Source organism: Chlorocebus sabaeus, chromosome 21 (genome assembly GCF_047675955.1).
Source record: "Chlorocebus sabaeus isolate Y175 chromosome 21, mChlSab1.0.hap1, whole genome shotgun sequence".
NCBI classification, from domain to species: domain Eukaryota; kingdom Metazoa; phylum Chordata; class Mammalia; order Primates; family Cercopithecidae; genus Chlorocebus; species Chlorocebus sabaeus.
In genome coordinates this window covers 71,431,776-71,451,230 of record NC_132924.1, presented here as the reverse complement: position 1 = coordinate 71,451,230, position 19,455 = coordinate 71,431,776, and the positions used below count along the sequence as shown (strand labels likewise).

General features: G+C 35.3%; 1 protein-coding gene across 1 annotated transcript in view; it reads right to left on the bottom strand.

Annotated features, from left to right (window-relative positions):
• Positions 1–19,455, bottom strand: part of LOC140709570 (desmocollin-2-like) — a 48,916-nt gene that overhangs the window by 16,188 nt on the left and 13,273 nt on the right. The window contains exon 4 of the mRNA XM_073008659.1: positions 2,681–2,840. Within this exon, the coding sequence (XP_072864760.1) occupies positions 2,829–2,840 (12 nt within the window). The 3' untranslated portion in view covers positions 2,681–2,828. The remainder of the gene's footprint in view (positions 1–2,680; positions 2,841–19,455) is intronic.

Sequence of the window (19,455 nt, the reverse complement as noted above, 5' to 3'; positions counted from 1 at the left end):
TGAATCTGGAGCACTCTAACTTTTGAACATTTCTCTTTACTAACTGATATAGTTCTAGGCTTTGTGAAAAGAGAGTTCTGGAGTTACAGTACCAAGAAAAACCCTCAGAAGTATGCCTCTCTTCCAAGTTAAAATCCTCCATTTATTATAATCATTATGTACATATATTTGTTTATTCATTTTTGTCATGGGATTCCAGTAATCCTCAGACTGTGTCCTACCCACTATCAGCTCACATTCCCCACCTAGCAGCTTCCAAGCAACTCCAGGAAATGACTTCCACTGGCAGTTTGACCTACAACCTCAGGCATGGTCTCAGAGCAGCATTGGTGGACTACTTTCCTGGCAATGCCAGCTGTGTCTTCAAGGTACTCTGTCTGTTTCTAAAGATCAGTTCAGGCCAGAACCTTCTGGCAGTTTTCTTTACCATGAAGAGGCTGCATGTTCTTGTAGTAGCTACACCCTCCTCCAGAGGTAATATTCTCAGCCTTAGAGAGGGAGGCCCTCTCCTAATCTTTTAGTGCTTTCACTGTCCTTTCTTTCTGAGCCTAGAGTTAGTAGCTATTCTTTTATAGTTGGTATTTTTGAAACACTTAGTGTTTTCTTATAGCACCTTTGTAATTAACTATCATTTATTAGTTAACACATCTTTATATTGAATTTTAAACTGTATATTATTTTACGGTCTGCATTTTTAAATTGGCAAGTTGCATTTATTTACATTCGTTGTGGTTCTCAATATATTTGAATTAACTTGTATAATCTTACTTGTACTTTTTATGTAAAATTCTTTATATTAAATTTTGCCTGTTCAAATGAGTAAGGTTTTTATCTATTCAATGGATTCATTCTGACTGGTTCAAGAAAAATTTTCAGGATGGCCACTAACTGATAAAAATATAATGTATTATTTTGAAACCAGTGGAGGGAAAAAACAGAAAAGAATTCAGTGTACCAAAAAGGGAAAAAAAATAAGAAAAGGAACAAAAGACAAAGGTTTTAGAAAGTACAACTAAGATCATAAAAGTCAAATTTGGATATATCAACAACTACAATAAATGTAAATGTACTCAGTTGCCAATGAAAAAAATACAGACCACAATATTGAGTTTAAAAATTAGACTACAGAGTTACACAAAGAGCTTTTCACATAGCAAAAATATGAGGACACAGAGAGGTTGAAAGTTAAATGAAGAAGGACAGATAGGTTGATAAATACAAATGGCAGGTCAGTATTAGGTATAAACAGCATTCCTATATTAAAGAATAAAAGAAATGTGGTCATTTGAGCAAATAAGCATAGTTTAAGCAAATAAGAATAGGAAGAGATGCTCAACATTTTATTAGTCTCTAAGGAAATGCAAATTAAAACCATAATGAGATACCACTACACATTTATCAGAGTGACTAAAATAAAAATAGTGACAACACCAAATGCAGGTGAGGATGTTGTGGAGCTGAATCACTCACACTTTGTTGATGGGTACGTAAAATGGTCTAGCAGATGGACCAAGCTTGACAGTCTTCTTATTTTTAGTTTGTTTTTGGTTTTCTAGTTTCTTGACATAGTAATTTAGATGATTAATTTGAAACTTTACTCATTTTTAGCATTTACTGATATAAATTTAATTTTATGTACTATTTTAGTTGTATTCCATACTGATACTTAATGTGTATTTATACATTGAAGTATATTGATGACAAATGTTTTAAAATCCTTCTTAGACAATTTCAAAATCTGATTAAACTCAGTGCTGAAGTCAATTGATTGCTTTTTCTCATTCCATTTGTGATTTTCTTACTTCTTTGTATTACAGGTGATTTTCTATTGTATCTTGAATATTTTGTCTCTTATATAAAAAGATTCTGGGTCCTCGTTAAATTGTTTTGTAGCAACAGCTGTCATGTTTAGGTTTAACACACAGGGCATTGCTCACTTTCGTGAGCTGTGTTCCCAAAGACTAGTTTAATTATCAGATGCTTTGCAAGGTTATTTCAGTCCAGTTTGTATATCTGGTGCCACTGGGACTTTTGCTGTTCACTTTTGGTCCTTTCTGAGGCGGTAAAAAGGATTTTCCCAATCCAGCCCCCTGGGTGTCGTTCCATCAAGAGGTGGATCTGAAACCCACAGGGACAAAGTGTCTTCCAAGTCTGATGCCTCTGTCTGCATCTTTCTAGTTACTCCCACTTGCCCCAGCGTTTGCTGGTGGAAGAGAGGAGTCACAGGCATACATGAAGATGCTTCTTTGACTAGGCACTTTTTATGTTGAAAAGCATTGCTTTTGCCTTTAGGAGACACAGACCATTTTCTGGGCCAGGTTCTTGTTGTACTGAGAATTCCCCCTTGCAGTGTCTTATGCTGTCCCAGTGTCCCTAGGCAGGGGAGGAGAGTCTCAGGCCTATGAGGTTGAAAGGTGTCCCAGGGCTGGCCACTTATAGTGGTTGGGTGTCTTTTGCTGGTTCAGTTTACCTACGTTGGTGTCTGTTTGTAAGAGATCTAGTCTCAAGAGAGTGCTTCTAACAGCTGCTTATTGTTGGTGAAAATCCTGATCAATCCTCGATTTTTTTGGACATCCCTGACATTGTCAGAAGGATTCCCATTCCCTCCTGAGGAGAAATGAGTTTAAGTAGGCTGCCTTCTGCTCCTAGATTTGGGCTCAGGAAATAAAGTCTGGTTTACCTTCTCCTGTTGGGTGGGAAGACGTGAGGTGCTATGCCAATTACTGAGGAACAATTATTGTTCCTCAAATCCTGGGGTTCCAAAAAAGAACATATTCTTCCCGTCTTTCAAAGCTCTTCCTAGTTGCTCCCTGTATTATTTCCAGGGTTCACAGTTTCGTCTGGCAGGGAAGCAGGGAGAAAATGGACTATGTGATCTTGACTGGAAGTTAACCTGCTTTTATTGAAAAGGTATTTAATAATTAGTCTATTCCTAAAAACTCCAAGACCAGGGAGAAGGCAGAGGTCACAGAACATTCTGGACTTTAGGGAGAGAATATTAATTTGCAATTGGTTCCAGGGTTCTTTTTATCCATTTAACTATCTTACCTTTTACAGACATTCACCAAATATTCAATAATCTTTCCTTTCTCTGGAGAAAAGGGAATTTAAAAATCCTTGTTAATTATATTTTTCTTTAAAGTCACAATAAGATTTTCCTTCAAAAAGTTTAATTATCCGTTATTGTGACAAATGGCATATGCTGTGGTTATGAAATTTTTGTGAGACATCTTTATCTCAATATTGTCAGTTTATTTTTGTATGGTAACATAAAATATCTGCTCTAACCAGTGTATCTGTCTCAAATGAAATAATGGAGCTATGAATTAATCTCATCATTACTGGTTATTTCTGTCATAAGGAGCCTATAAAAGGGACATTAATACCTCCCTAGCTTGAAGCAGACACTTTTGTGTGCAATCCCACAAATGGTATACACTCCTGAACTGCTTGGGGCTGCAAACTAAAAAGAACTTCCACAGAGGACTGAAAGCAGTGTGGTAATATTTAAATTTTACATAATGTTGCTTGAGTTGAAAATAAAGGGGTTACGAAACACTGCTCAAAGAAATCAGAGATAGCACAAACAAATGAAAAAAACATTCCATGCTCATGAATAGGAAGAATAATACTATTAAAATGCAAAAACAATTTAAAGATTCAGTGCTATTCCTATTAAACTACCAATGACATTCTTCACAAAACTAGAAAAAAACTATTTTAAAATTTATATGGCACCATAATAGAGCCCAAACAGCCAAGGCAATCCTAAGCAAAAAGAAAAAAGCTGGAGGCATCATGCTACCTGACTTCAAACTATACTGCAGGACTACAGTAACCAAAACAGCATGGTACTGGTATAAAAATAGACACATACACTGATGGAACAGAATAGAGAGCTCATAAATAAGGACATACAACTACAACCATCTGATCTTTCACGAAGGTGACAAAAACAAGCAATGGAAAAAGACTCCCTATTCAATAAATGGTGCTGGGATAACTGGCTAGCCATACGCAGAAGAGTGAATCTGGATCCCTTCCTTATACTGTATACAAAAATCAACTCAAGATGGATTAAAGACTTAAATGTAAAGCCCATAACTATAAAAACCTGGAAGACAACCTAGGCAGTATTATACTGGACATAGGAAAGAACAAATATTTCGTGATAAAGATATCAAAAGCAATTTCAACAAAAGTAAAAATTGAAAAATATGATCTAATTAAACTAAAAATCTTCCACACAGCAAAATAAACTATCAACAGAGTACACAAGCAGCCTACAGAATGGGAGAAAATATTTGCAAAGTATGCATCTGACAAAGGTCTAATATCCAGCCCCTATAAGAAACTTAAATAAATTTACAAGCAAAAGATAAACAACTCTATTAAGAAGCGCATAAAGGACATGAACAGACACTTCTCAAAAGAAGACATACAAGCAGCCAACAAACACTGCAAAACTGCTCAGCATCACTGATCATTAGATGAATGCAAATCAAAACCACAGATATCATCTCCCACCAGTCAGAATGGCTATTATTAAAAGTCAAAAAAATAACAGATGCTGATGAGATTCCTGAGAAGAGGGAACATTTATATACTGTTGGTAGGAGTGTAAATTAGTTCAGCCATTGTGGAAATAAGTGGAGCAATTTCTCAAGGAACTTAAAACAGACTTACCATTTAACCCAGCAATCCCATTACTGGGTATATACTGAAAATAATATAAATCATTCTACCATAAAGATACATGCACACATATGTTTACTGCAGCACTAATCACAATAGCAAAGACATGGAATCAACCTAAATGCCCTTCAATGGTAGACTGGATAAATAAATGTGGTACATATATATCATAGAATACTATGCAGCTATAAAACAGAATGAGATTATGTCCTTTGCAGCAACATGGATAGAGGTGGAGGCCATCATTCTAAGCAAACTAACACAGGAACAGAAAACTAAGTAACACATGTCATCGCTTATGAGTGGAAGCTGAACAATGAGAACACAATAATACTGGGAGAAGAAGAACAGACACTGGGGCTTACTTGAGGATGGAGTGTAGGAGGAGGGAGATGATCAGGAAAAAAATAAGCCATCAGGTACTATGCTTATTACTTGGGTGACAAAATTATATGTGTGCCAAACCCCCATGACACACAGTTTACCTATTATAACAAATTTGCTCATATACCCTTAACCTAAAATAAACGGTTAAAAAACAAAAAATAAAAGAAAGGAGTTTGAAAATAATATATGCCTAATTATGAGGTTTGTCCTGTCCCCATTGTTTCATTCTTCTACCTGCCTTCAAGATATCATTATCATACCCTAAAATCCTTGACTTACATACACTGCATAAATTTGCACAAATTTAAAATAATACCATCATCAAATACAACCCTCATCCTGAAACTAGTATTCAATATTGTCTTGCTTTGTTTTAACTTTATAACTTTACAAAGTGTGTATGTTTGCAATCTTTTGGTGCTTAAATTATTAGCCTAATCTTCCCCTTTAATTAAGTCATTAAAAAAAAAAAAACAAATAGCATGTTGCTAGGTTCCATGCATATTGCTGGGTGTTACTACTGATCATTTCACCATAAATTTCTTCATTTTGACAACTGCATTGCTGTTTACCATTGTTTTTACACAATATCAAGATCTTGGGTATTATTTTGTATGGTAGGTACTAATTTTTAATAAAAATGACTTATCTAATGAAAGAAGGCCATAGCATAACAATGATGATAGTGAGTCATGAATGTCCAATTTTGTGTACTTGAAGTCAACTTTATGAATTAAATGAAAATGTCCTTTCGGGCTTTCGTTTCCAAAAATCTGACAGAAGCCTCTTTACATTATTCAGAATTTTATAGAGAAACAGAAACAATAGGAGATGGGTGGGTGGATGGATGGATGGATGGATAGATAGATAGATAGATAGATAGTTAGATAGATAGATAGAGAATTGGCTCACATAATTATGAGAGGCTGAAAAGTCCCACCATCTGTTGCCTGTAAGCTGGAGAACTAGGAAAATCAGTGATATAAGTCAGCCCCCTACCAAAAGCATGAGAACCAGGGTTGAGGGGGTGGGGTGGAAATCTGCTGGTACAAGTCTCAGAGTCTGAACGTCTAAGAATCAGGAGATGTGATGTCCAAGGTCAGGAGAAGATGGATGCCCCAGCTCAAGAAAAGAGCAAGATTTACCCTTTCTCTACCTTTTTTTCTGCTCAGGCCCTCAGGGAATTAGATGACATTCACCCACATCAACAAAGGCAGACCTTTACTCAATCTACAGATTCAAATGCTAATCTATTCCAGAAACACCTTCACAAACACACCCAGAAATAATATTTTACCAGCTATCTGGGCATCTCTTAGACCAGTTAAGTTGACAGATAAAATTAATTATCACAATCTTCTATTACAAAATACCTGAAATGATAAATCTGAGCATATGGAATTGAATTTACAGGTTAAAAGGGGAAGCTTATAGATGTCACCCATGGAGAAGAAACTGAAAGCCAGAGCAAACTCACTTTGCATGGACACTGGAGGCTCAATTTGGGCAGCTTTGCACATGGCCCAAATGGTAAAAAGGCTTGGCATTTATGGTTTGCTCAGGGATCATGGGACACTAGGCACTGAGACTGTGTGAGACAAGAAGTTAAGACTGGAAAGTCTGTGCAGAGTCAAAACTCATGAAAACTGGTACTCTCACTGGGACTAGAACTACATACATTCTACAGCAAGAAAGATTTCTCAGCCCAGAGATCTACTAAGGAAAATAAAAAGTTCATTTGATAAGTTAAAGTCACAAACCTGTGTTTGTTCTGGTACAGAGTTCAAATTTACCTTATTTTCATACTGTGGGAATCCTGATGAAAAGATTAATACAAAATTTGATTCAGAGTACATGGTATTCACAGAGTACAAGACAGAAATAAAGGCAAATGTGTTCTAGAGGGATAATTTTATGAGCTAAAAACAATGGGCTTTTTATTTTTAAAAATCCCTGCAAAAGGTAAGTGCACAAAATAGTAAAATGTAAATAATTTTCCAGGAAATAATAGGACTACCTAAAATAGACAATAAATATAAGTATATTTGAATTATACTTATTTTATATTAAGTAAAAATTTAAATATTATAAACCATAAGCAAAGCATAAAGCCATATGAAAAATATAAGATTTGATCAAATGTCATTATTCCTGCCTTATAATTTGGAAATTATAGTAAACACCATGTAACAAATACTTTTATGTAAGGACAGACTTAATGTTAATTATAGTTTATGATCTCACCATTGAACTCTATTCTGCCTTAATAATTGTAAACAAATGCAATAAGTAATTTCCCAAATACAGACAATATGGCTTCTCAAGTATCCCTACACAGTGGGAAGCTCTCTACAACTTAGGCAAGATAAATTTGCTACCATTCAACAGCTCTATTTGAAGGAAAACAAACACTAATCTGAACTACCATATATACAGGAAACCAATGAAAGTAATGATCTCTTTCTCTCTGTTTTGAAAAAGGATTTAGTTTGCAAGTAACAAGTCAGGGTAGCCATTTGTACAAAGGTTTGCTAAGAAAACCAGAAATGGTACTTGAATTATTACTCAAATCCTCCCTTTTAATTTGGTTGTACTTTTTGGAAATTAGGCTGAAAGACTGGAATATATCCCTTAACTGGCATAATGGGATTTAAAAATCATTCCTTTATTATGTTTTCTTCTTAGTTTATGGGATCAATTTTCCATATGGTATTTGTAGTACTTACAGGAAAGTTTGTATTTTGGCTTTCTCCCTTGTAAAACACATGTTCTTGAGTTCTTGGAATCTGATTGAACATCCTCTGTCTCAGAGGATGCCCAAAGGCTGTTTTTATGCTATCTCTGGGGTTTATACATACACAGCCTCCAGCTCAACTTTAATTACTTTAACTTAGGAGGGCTTTCCAGTTGAGGAACTGTGGGTGGGCATCGACATAATTTCCCTTTTGTGTCTTTTTCCCCCTCATACAGACTCTTTAAAAAAAAAAAAAAATCAAAGAAAATAACAACAAAGTAATAATAATGCTTCCCACCCTTGCTTTCATCCTGGCTTCTAAGATTTGCTGCATTAGAAAAACACAAGTAAAGTAGTAAGGATTAAACAACATCATTAAAAATGGAAGCAAATTCATATTCAGGTTCAAACAAATCACAAAAATAAATCTAACATCCCTCTGGCTTTATTTCTACATTTTCTTGTTTGGGCCAAAGAAGAAAAAAGAAAACTGAGAAAAAAAACTTTCATGTGTATATGTATCCAATGTTGTTGTCATCCTAATGTTCAGAATCTCATGAGAAATCTGTTTCCCTTGTAAGTGCAATTTGATGTCTGACACACAGCACTAATATATTAAGATGGTATGAATGTTGACAGAAAGCAAAATGGCACTGAAGCCAACACAAAAGTCTCTGCTAAAGCATAATCTGGAATTTCCTTTGTTATAGTCTGGCAAATTTCCCATTATCAAACTGGAGTAAAAATATAATACTACTGGGGATTATCCAGTATTAATTTGTCCAAATCTTTTCCATGCCCCTTAAGTTTCCAATACAATTTATTTATATTCAGCACATGGCCTTGTCTACTTTAATGGATTAATACAGGGCATTCCAGATTAAATCCCTTAATTTTTATCCCCTAAAATAAAATTTCAATGACCGTTCGTCCATTTTTAACAAAAATACACCACATGTCTATCATACTTTACCTTTTACAGGCACAGTTTCTCAAGTAAGCCTCATAATAGCTCAAGAAGTTAGATGGGAAACAAATCATTGTTCCTATTTGATGCGTAAGGGACCAGAGACTCTGAGTAGTAAATGGCTTGGCTAAGTCACCAGCCTGGTGAATGAGCAAACAGCTGCCAGCCACAGGCTTCTGCCTACCAGCCTACACATTCTTGAGTCAGAATTTGGGGTTCAAACTTTGTCTCCATGGCAGTTCCTAGACAAGGAACCTCCCAGTTACTTTCTTGTAAAATAGAAATGAAAGCTTTTTATCTTTTATATTTTTGTAAGAATTAAAGGATATGTTCTATACAAAGTATTTAGAACAGCAACTAGATGGTGTGTTGTTAATAATTGTTTTTATTTTTTCCTAAGAAATAATTTTTTCATCCCTTTGTAACCTTAGTACCCCTACTTATATTCTTTTTCTCATTATAGTCTATAAATATTCTTCCTCCTTTAAATATTCTAACTTACTCTCTACCTCAGATCTTTTCCGTCTACCAACATTTTCAGGATTCTTTCTTATACATGCAAAAATGAACATTGTTACTCTAAGTATTATCTTTTTTTTTTTTTTATCCTCTACTTACTCAATTTTTTTCTCTCAAAGAACCATGCATGAATCATGTAACTTTCCAGCTGGAAATGACCTTCCAATTCATCACCTTTGTTTCACTGATTAGGCACATAGATCACAGCGAAGTTACCTTTTTTCTTTGTGCAAGAAAAAAGGCACCACTTAAGAAGTAGAATGAAGCCTTGGAACCCAGTCAGGTCCCCTGATGGGAGGGAACAGTGCACTCTTTCACACTCCCACATTCGTTCTGCTTCCACTTATACACCCAATTATCCATCAGTTTGTGCCTTTTGACTTTGAGCTTCACTACTCTTCTTAAAAAAAAAAAAAGTACCTTTTGGCTCACTCTCTTCAGAATACAAAACCCTTGACTCCCTTTTACACCTCCAGTTTGCAATAGAACACACAAAGTTGAATTTACATTTTAGTTCTGATATGCACAGGAGGCAAGAGGGTGGGGTCCCTGGTGAGGGCTCCACCCTCAAGCCTGGAAACCAAGGGCCCTAAATAAGAACAGGCATTCCTGTTTTCACATCCAAATGTTGCCTTTTCCAAGACCACTCTGGCTTGCCACACTCCTATCCTGTACCCATATAAACTCCAAGTTCCACTGGCAGAGCAGCAGAGCGGCATAGCAGAGGAGAGGAAAGACAAACAGCTGAACGTGGAGAGAAGAGGCAATTGAGCGTCAGAGACTACCGATAGACGTGGCTTAACTTCAGACAGCATGATTTTGGACAGAAGCCCAGCCAGAGGCAATCAGGCTTCAGGAGAAGATTATCTTCCCACTCCATCCCCTTTCCTGCTCCCCATCCCACTGAGAGCCACCTCCATCACTCAATAAAACCTCAGCATTCACTTTCCTTCAAGTTGGAGTGACCTGATTCATCCTGGATCGTGGACAAGGACCCAGGTACCAAGAGGGTAGGGTGAAAAAGGCTGTCACCCTGACTCTCCACTGAGCTGGTTAACACTTAGCTGCCCACGGATGGCAACTGCTAAAGGAGCACTGTATCACCCCTAGACACTGACATGGGGCTGGAGCCCAAAAGTGCTTGCCCTGGCTCCTGCACCTGCTCACCTGCGTGCTCTCCCTCCCATAAGGGATTTGAGTTAGAAGCAGCTGAGCAAATGAGCCACACCCCTGTCACAAGTCCCGGGAGGGGGTTAGGGAACTCTCCCATTTCAGTTCTTCTGTTAAAATGTGCCAAATTTTTAATTCTTATCTTACCTACCAGAAATGCTCTATCAAACTCTCATTTCACCCTCTTTTCTCAAATGCACTTCCACCTTTGGTGACTAAGTTCTCTCATTTGGCTTCAATCATAACATCACTGTAAATCACTTTATACAACTGATTAATCAATTTAACATACATTTCTGAACTCCAACTATGTGACAGGCCCTATGCCACAATAGAAACTTTAAAGGCTAGTGGGATTGATTCACTGGTGTGCTCGTACTTAACAACTGACTCAACCCCCTCTCCAAAGAAAAAGAAGTCTCTAATTCACAGAGTTTGCCAAATTTCATGATGTAAATATTTTAAAAATATTTAAGCTACCAATGTGTTACTAAATGAAACATTGGGAAGAGACACTAATAACAAACACAATCCAGTATGAGCTCATTCCAACATGCCAGTGAACTTGTGAATATTCAATGGAAAAATCCAAATAAACATACATTTATAAACTTCATAACTGCTGAGTCTAACTTTGACTTTTCACAAGTATTTGCAAAGAACCTAGGTTAATTTTCCATTACAGACCCCCAAATCCTCACAATATTTATCATACATTTTTTTTCCCTTTGCAGAAAAAAACGCACTAAAAGTGTTACAACAGATATTACTGAAAAGAAGCCATTCTTTGATCTGTGTGCACCTTTAAAAAAATTAGTAAACTTCATTCTTTAGAGCAGTTTTGGGTTCATTGAGCAGAAAGTAGAGAGTTACCATATACTTCCTCTTCCATATATGCACAACCTCCCCACTACGGATATACTGCACCACAATGGTACATTTGTTGTAATCAATGAACTACATTGACACATCATTACCAACTAAAGTCTATAATTTACATTAGGGTTTACTCTTGGTGTTGTATATTGTATGGTTTTGGGCAAAAATTTGACATATATCCACCACTGTGGTATCATACAAAATCCGTTGCCTAAAAAATCCCTTGTGTTCTCCCAAGCTAAATCATTCCTTCTTCTCTCAAACCCCAGAAACCACTGATATTTTCACTATATTTATAGTTTTGAATTTTTCAGAGCATTATATAATTGGAATCATATAGTATGTGGCCTTTTCAGACAGGCTCTTTTCATTTAATAATATGCTTTTAGGTTTCCTTCTTGTCTTTTCATGACTTGACAACTCATTTCCTTTCAGCACTGAATAAAATTCCAATGTCTAGATGTACCACAGAATATTTATATATTCACCTACTTAAGGCCATTTTGGCTGCTTCTTCCTGTTGGCAGTTATGAATAAAGTGGAGCAAACATTTGTATACAGGTGTTGTATTGACATACATTTTAAATACCAAGGAGTATGATTGCCAGATCATACAGTAAGAGTATGTAAGAAACTACTGCGCTCTTCCAAAGTGGCTGCATTGGTTTGCATTTCCAGAGCAATGAATAAGGGTTCCTGCTGCTCCACATACTCACTAGCATTTGGTGTTGTCAGTGTATTAGAATACTTTTCATCATTCTAGTAGGTTTTTCGTATTTTATTATTGCTTCAACTTGTAATTCCCTACAGATACATGATATTGAACATCTTTGCATATGGTTACTTGCCATCTGTCTATCTTCTTTGGTGAATTATCTGTTCAGTCCTTTCCTCATTTTTTAATCTGGTTGCTTGTTTCCTTATTGTTGATTTTTAAAAGTTCTTTATTTATTTTGAATAACAGTCTTTTGTCAGGCATGTCTTTTAGAAATATTTTCTCTCAGTATGAGTTTTCTTCACATACTCTTGATATTGTAATTCATAATAAAGGGAAATTTAATTTTAATGAAGTCCAGATGATCAATTCTTTATTTTCATGTATCATGCCTTTCATGTTGTATAATATCTAAAATGTCATTCCCAACCCAAAGTCCTCTACTTCTATGTTATCTTCTAGGAGTTTTACAATTTTGCATTATATATTTAGAGCTATGATCCATTCTTAGTTAATTTTTTGAGGAAAGGCATGAGGTCATTGTCTAGATTCATTCCTTTGCATGTGAATTTCTGGTTGTTCCAGCATCATTTGTTAAAAAGGCTATCTTTGTATGACTTTTGTCAAACATCAGTTGACTATATTATGTGGGTCTATTTCTGGACTCTGTTCTGTTACTCCGTTTTATATTCTTTCACCAGTACCACACTGTCTTGATTACTGTAGATTTATAGTAAATTTTGAAGTCCCATAGTAGTTTCAGTCTTTTTTCTCCTCCAATAGTGTGTTGACAATTCTGGGCCTTTTTCCTCTCCAAATAAACTGTAGAATCAGTTTGTCAATATCCACAAGATAAATTGCTGGGCTTTTGACTGAGATAACATTGAATCTGTAGATCAAGTTGAGAAGAATTGGCATCTTAAAAATATTGAGTCTTCTATCAATGAACATGGAATAACTCTCCATTTATTTAGTTTCTCTTTGATTTTTTAGAGTCAGTTTTATAGTTTTCCTCAATATATCTTATACATATTTTGATAGATTTATACCTAAGTATTTCATTTTTAAGGGTGCCAATGTAAATGGTATTGTAGTTTTAATGTCAATTTCTACCTATTTGCTGCTGATACATAAAATAAAGCAATTGACTTTAATATATTAAACTAGTATCCTGCAATCTTGCTATAATGGTTTATTAGTTCCAAAAGTTTTTTGTCTATTCTTTTGAGTTTTTTTTTTACGTAGAAAAGCATGCCATCTGCAAACAAAGAGAGTTTTATTTCTTATTTCCCAATCAGTATACTTTTTAATTCTCTTTCTTGTCCTATTGCATTGTCAATGATGTTGAAAGCAGTAGTATAAGAACAAATCCTTGCTTTATTCCTGATCTTAGCAGGAAATCCTAGTTTTCCACCATTAAATATGATATTATTTGTAGTTTTTTGTAGATTTAAAAAATCAGTTCAAAGAAGCACTCCTCTATTCTTGGTTTGCTTAGAGATTTTATCATGAATTAGGGTGGATTTTATCAAATGCTTTTACTGCATCTATTGATATGCTCCTGGTATTTTTCTACTTCAGCCTGGGATATGATGGATTACATTCATTGATTTATATATTTTGAACTAGCGTTGTATACTTTGGATAAACACCAGGTCATGATGTATAATTATTTCTATAGATTTTTGGATTTGATTTGTGAATTTTTTTTGAGGATATCTGCATTTACATTCGTAAGAAATATTGGTCTGTAGTTTTCTGAGTAGTGTCTTAGTCTAGTTTTGATATTAGACTAATTCTGGCCACGTGACATCTTTTTAAAATAAATAGATAATTGTGCCTTTTCACAAATAGAACACAAAATTCTTACAAAGTACTTCTGATAGCTTTGTCCAGAAATGGAACCAGCTTGTACTGTTTGTAGTTAAAAACAAGAGAGGTGACTGCATATTAACATGACTCAAAATAAGCAATACGTTTATGGTTCTATAGAATTACTGCCAATTATTTTTGCCCCAGTGAGATTTCAGGAAGGGGCAGAAAACTTCTATTTACGAGGAGGCATATGGTTGTGCGTACAATACTTTGGGACTATATCTTCAAAGTCTGACAAAAATTAGTTCTTATCATAAAAGAAAAAAACTTCGTCATTTATTTTATCAGTAGATTCTGAATGTTTCATAATATTGTTTTGGGTAGAAAACAAAGAAATGCAAAGCAATCATTTATCTGTTGTTTTTTTTTCTTTTCTCTTTTTTTTGGTGGGGGGAGAATTAAAATTTGGGGTCTTAAAAGTAAGACCATGTTCCTTACTTTAAAAGATCTTAATGTTAGTCCTGTATTAACAAGACATTCATCCTGATTTTGGTACCTAATTCATAAAGATCCAACCTATTTCTATTTCCTTTTATCTATCTTCAAATGGGTTCCCTTTCAGTACTTGAAGCCTGAATCATAATTTCACCTAGGTCCTGTTCTGTACTTACATAATCAAGTTCAAAACCTCATATTGATTTTAACAGTTCTTCCTTTTTTTTTTTTTTTTTGAGACGGAGTCTCGCTCTGTCGCCCAGGCTGGAGTACAGTGGCGCGATCTCGGCTCACTGCAAGCTCCGCCTCCCGGGTTCACACCATTCTCCTGCCTCAGCCTCCCCAGCTGGGACTACAGGCGCCCGCCACCTCGCCCGGCTAATTTTTTGTATTTTTAGTAGAGACGGGGTTTCACTGTGTTAGCCAGGATGGTCTCGATCTCCTGACCTCGTGATCCGCCCGCCTCGGCCTCCCAAAGTGCTGGGATTACAGGTGTGAGCCACTGTGCTCGGCCTCTTACTTTTTTTTTTTTTTTTAACATCAGGATTCATTTAATTACAAGTTCCACAAACCTTGCCTCTTTAAAATAATTTTTTTTCTATCCTCCAGAGCATTTTGCTTGTGACTCCTTTATGGCCCATTTGCTTCGTACTATAGTTATGTGTACTTGAATATTAACTTCTCCAATAGATTGTACCTTGAGAGCATATAATTTGGGAATGTTGTATCTATTAAATTCTAGCCATTGTATTTTTCCTCTTTAACTTGTTGAACTAAAATATGACATATAAAATAGATACATGTTGTTTTGAAAGTAAATAACTTTTTGTCTTGAAAAAGACCAATTGAGTGTTAATGTCAATGTAAAAAAAATACAAAACAATTTAAAAAGTCAAGTAGATATTGATGGTCTTAATAAGATAAAAAAAGAGGAATCAAGTAGTGTCAACCAAAACATTTTGTTTGTTTTAGTTCAAATAATTTCAGCAGTAATATCCCTAAAACTAATCCCTAAAGCTGCCATCCAGAACACTGCAACAGATTATTTTTCCAAAATGTTTTATCCAGGCTGGGAGCGGTAGCTCACGCCTGTAATCCCAGCACTTGGGGAGACCAAGGCGGGTGGATCACGAGGTCAGGAGTTTGAGACCAGCCTGGCCAACATGGTGAAACCCCGTTTTTACTAAAAATACAAAAATTAGTCGGGCATGGTGGCGGGCACCAGTAATCCCAGCTACTCAGGAGGCTAAGGCAGGAGAATTGCTTGGACCTGGGAGGTGGAGGTTGCAGTGAGCCAAGATCACACACCATTGCACTACAGCCTGGGCAATAAGAGCAAAACTCCATCTCAATCAATCAGTCAATCAATCAATCAAGCAATGTTTTACCTGTAAAAGTGTACGTCTAAGTGGTTAGACTGCTCATTAGTACTTGGATAATCTAAGCCATGTTGTTGTACTCACAGTTCTCGCTCTTATTTTTCATTTCAGTTATCTAATTTTTGTACATTATTTCTCAATGCCTGTTGTAAGGAGCATTGCTTTCCCAAGATATGCCATAAAAGTTATTCCATGGGCAATGAGTTTGGAAACTATTATAAACTATTACTCCCAATCTTCTCAGAGGAATTCATAGGGCATAAGTATTAAACACCCTGATAATTTGAGCAGTGGATTTAAAAATTTGAAATTATTGATCTCATACTTTCCTATATATACCTACATATATCTATCTATCTACCTGCTTACCTACCTACCTACCAGTCTGCCAGTCTACATTATAATCTAGTTCTACTTTGATTAATGTTACTGATTTCTGGCCAAATTTCCCAAATAAACTTTACAAAAAAGTATGCTTATCATATTAAGTAGGTAAATGCACACGATAATGTAAAAATTAGAGAGAATTTCAGTCTCTCTATGAAACCATTCAATGTCGAGTAAAACTCAACTAGTGATTGTAACAGCTAAAACAATAATAAACACTAAAATGTATTCACTATGACTCTGGCACTGTGAGGGATTCACATTTTTATTTAATCATCTGCCAAACCCTTTGAGCAAGTATTGTTAGCAGATGTCACTTGTGAGTAAACTGAGGCCCACAGAGTTAAGTAACTTTCTTAAGATATCCAGTCCATAAGGAAAAAAATGGGAGTGTCTGTCAGGCTTACCTAATGCTAGAATCCATGCTTCTAACCATTATTTTAAACTTGCTTTCCAAAATAGAAATTGACTAAGATGACATATGTGATTGCTATGATTTGAACTGCACTTCAAAAATATATGTTCGAGTTTTATCCCTTGATACCTATGAATTTAATATTTTTTGGAAATATACTATTTGTGTATGTAATCAAGTTAAGATGAATCATATTAGTGTGTACTCTTAACCCAATACAATATCCTTATAAGAAGGGGAGAATCAACATAGACAGAGATACACAGGGAGGGCATCATATGACAACCAAGGCAGAGATGACAACAAAGACAGAGATGGAAGTAATGTGTCTGCAAGCTAAGGAATGCCAAGTCCTTCTAGCAACAGAAGATGCTAAGAGGGAGGCATGGAACAGATTACTCCCTAGAGTGTTCAGAGAGAACATGGCTCTGCTGACACCTTGATTTTAGACTTCTAGCTTGCAGAACTAGAAGGGAATACATTTCTGCTGTTGTAAGCCACTCCTAGTTTGTGTTACTTTGTTACAGCAACCCTAGGAAACAAATAACAATAATCAAGTACACTCAGCATTTAAAGCTAATAGGATGCACATATTTCTCATATTTTCAGAAATGTTTATAGATCATTAGGAAAGTATTGTTATAGAATATAAATCCCATCCCCAAGATTATAATGCCACGTAAGTAATTAAAATTATTTTCAAGTTCATGCATCTAAAATAATAACAATAATACTATGTGAATTATTGTTTAGGAAATAAATATACAGGCTTTTATTTAAAGATGTGTTATATATGCTTACTCTTTATTAATTTTGCTAAAATTTAAATTAAATAAAATATTCTGTATTTAGGGTTAATAATGTATTATGGGGAATAAGTCCTGTGATTTATTATTTCCCCACTTAATAATGGAATAATTTACAGAAGAATTTGAAATTGTCAAGACAGGAAATGCCATTTTATGTCCATTTTTGTGTCTTGGTTTTGTTTAATTATCAAATTCTCTCTCTGTATATACATATATGTATATTATATATATAAATATGCACACATGCAGATACAAACATATATCTATATGTGAGTATATATTTGTGTGTGTTTTCCAAGAAATACACTGGTTTCTTGTAATGTTATATAATACCCTCATATAACATTAAGTCATTAGCCCCAGGACAATTGTATTCCAGTAAAAATAAAAGATGAGGACAAATCAGAGACAATGTTCATCTCAAGTAGTTTATTTAATAAATCACTTAATACTGGAATAAAAATGCCAATACAGATAAATTTCAGATTGCACAGATATTTCAATACCATTTTCTGTGATTTTCAAAACACAGTATTATCTTTTATTATTGTCAAAGCTGAAATAAATATTTGTTAAGTAAGTATTAAACTTTACCAAGAAGCCTCTGGGTTTCCTTATATTTTATCATTTACCAATACTGCAAAAAATATCAAACAATTAGAAAAGCACATAGTTTCAAAGAATATTAGCCGGTAAAGTTGAAACCTATAATTTTTCCCCAAACCAGTTGCTTATATAATTTTTTACATAATCTTATAACCTAAATAAAACCATGAGAGTATAAAACAAGTGTCTTGATACTAGAAAGATTGCTGTTGTCAGGTGTGGTGGCTCATGCCTATGATCCCAGCACTTTGGGAGGCCAAGGTAGGCAGAACACAAGGTCAGGAGTTAGAAACCAGCCTCACCAATATGAAATCCCGTCTCTACTAAAATAAATTAGCCAGGCATGGTGGTCTGTGCCTGTAATCCCAGCTACTCAGGAGGTTGAGGCAGGACAATTTGTTGAACCCGGGAGATGCAGGTTGCAGATCACACTACTGCACTCTAGCCTGGGCAACAGAGCAAGACTTTGTCTCAGAAAAAAAAAAAAAAAAAGGATTGTTGTTTGCTATAAAAGCATACAACATAAACATGGGAAACTTCTGGAAATTCCAACTATTTGGGAAAATCTGACTATCCAGGAATTTCTGCATTAGGCAAAATAGATTATACCATGTTGCAGCAACAACTAAAACATGAAATCTGATTCACTTAACTTGGAACAAGGTTAATTCTTCCCTATCACAATAAGACATGTTAAGAAGCTCACGTTGGAAAATTGTTCTCAAGGAGTGACTTAGAGATCCAAGTTCCTTTCATCTCGTAATGTTTCTGTCTTTAAAAGATAACCTAAAATCACCTTGCAAAGGCAAAGTGGGCTTTACACTTGGGTTTTTATTGCAGGCTTGGGAAAGAGCATCTGCTATATGTGAGTCACGTGGCCCCAATCTCACTGAAAAGAAGTCAGAAAATGTAGTATCCCTCCGTACCCATAAAATAAAACAGGATCTGATGAGCACAAAATAATTTATCTGTCATGACTTCAACTACATGACTGCAAAGCTGCACGTCTGAGAAACCATCAGTAGTCACATTGCTTTTGAAAATCAGTAAGGCAACTCTAAGTTTCTTGTGTGTAAAATGAGAGAGAAGTATAGGTTTCTCTTAGGTTTTCTCCAGCTCTAGAATTCTCATACTCAGTGACAATAAGTACTTAGGCCATAATGCATTTTTTTTCTGCTCAGAGTCCCTAAGAAATTTATAGATAGATAGACAGATGGATAGATTTACAGACAGTAATTATGTACTTATTTACTGAATATATACATATATATATGAAAGAAAGTCTATGCTTATTTCATAGAGGTAAAAGATAATAAGAAAGAATCCTGACTTCAAGGGCTTAACTACTTCACAAAATAATGTTTATTATTATATAAGCCAGAAAGATTTCTGTGACAAAATATAGATATAAAAAAGTTGCTGGGACACTGAAAAAGAACAATTAATTTCCAATTTAAATATCTACTAGAACTGTGATGGGTTT